The sequence below is a fragment of the Lottia gigantea genome (genome assembly GCF_000327385.1).
Source record: "Lottia gigantea unplaced genomic scaffold LOTGIsca_579, whole genome shotgun sequence".
Lineage (NCBI taxonomy): Eukaryota > Metazoa > Mollusca > Gastropoda > Lottiidae > Lottia > Lottia gigantea.
The window spans coordinates 31022-32118 of NW_008709973.1; the positions used below are offsets into that span (position 1 = coordinate 31022).

The 1097-nt window shown below is 37.1% G+C and overlaps 1 protein-coding gene across 1 annotated transcript in view; it reads right to left on the reverse strand.

Annotated features, from left to right (window-relative positions):
* The window catches only part of LOTGIDRAFT_175949 (hypothetical protein), a gene marked incomplete at both ends in the record, with an annotated part of 25971 nt that overhangs the window by 23471 nt on the left and 1403 nt on the right, over positions 1-1097 (reverse strand). The window contains one exon of the mRNA XM_009063436.1: positions 216-350. Coding sequence (XP_009061684.1) covers positions 216-350 — 135 coding nt within the window. The remainder of the gene's footprint in view (positions 1-215; positions 351-1097) is intronic.

A 1097-nucleotide genomic window follows, 5' to 3' on the forward strand; every position in this document is an offset into this window, starting at 1 on the left:
CCTAAACCATATTTATTGATAGTCCAACAACCCGAATATTAAATAAATCTATTTGTTAGTTATATTGGTATATACTCTATATTACATAAAACTATGTTCTTGAACGAAACAATTTCAATACATAATTATTCACATTATCATATCGTTAACTATTCCATTTGTTCAGAGGTTTTTCTACGCAATGGAATGAATGGTAGACATCGAACTAGACTTACTAGTATTACAGCTACCTCCATACCATCCTGTCTGACATCCATTAGGACATTGACCAGTTATAACATCACATTTATCATAGTTCAAACAATAACAGAAATTATTGCATTCTGAACCATACGTTCCTGGAGCACAAACTGTAATAGAGAGAGACATTACGTCCCTGTAGCACAAACTGTAATAGAGAGAGACATTACGTTCTTAGAGCACAAACTGTAATAGAGAGAGACAGTACGTTCCTAGAGCACAAACTGTAATAGAGAGAGACAGTACGTTCCTGTAGCACAAACTATAATAGAGAGAGACAGTACGTTCCTAGAGCACAAACTATAATAGAGAGAGACAGTACGTTCCTGTAGCACAAACTGTAATAGAGAGAGACAGTACGTTCCTAGAGCACAAACTGTAATAGAGAGAGACAGTACGTTCCTGTAGCACAAACTGTAAAAGAGAGAGATAGTACGTTCCTAGAGCACAAACTGTAATAGAGAGAGACAGTACGTTCCTAGAGTACAAACTATAATAGAGAGAGACAATACGTTCCTAGAGCACAAACTGTAATAGAGATAGTCAGTACGTTCCTAGAGCACAAACTGTAATAGAGATAGACAATACGTTCCTAGAGCACAAACTGTAATAGAGATAGACAATACGTTCCTAGAGCACAAACTGTAATAGAGAGAGACAATACGTTCCTAGAGCACAAACTGTAATAGAGAGAGACATTACGTTACTAGAGCACAAACTGTAATAGAGAGAGATAGTACGTTCCTAGAGCACAAACTGTAATAGAGAGAGACAGTACGTTCCTGGAGCACAAACTGTAATAGAGAGAGACAGTACGTTCCTGTAGCACAAACTGTAATAGAGAGAGACAGTACGTT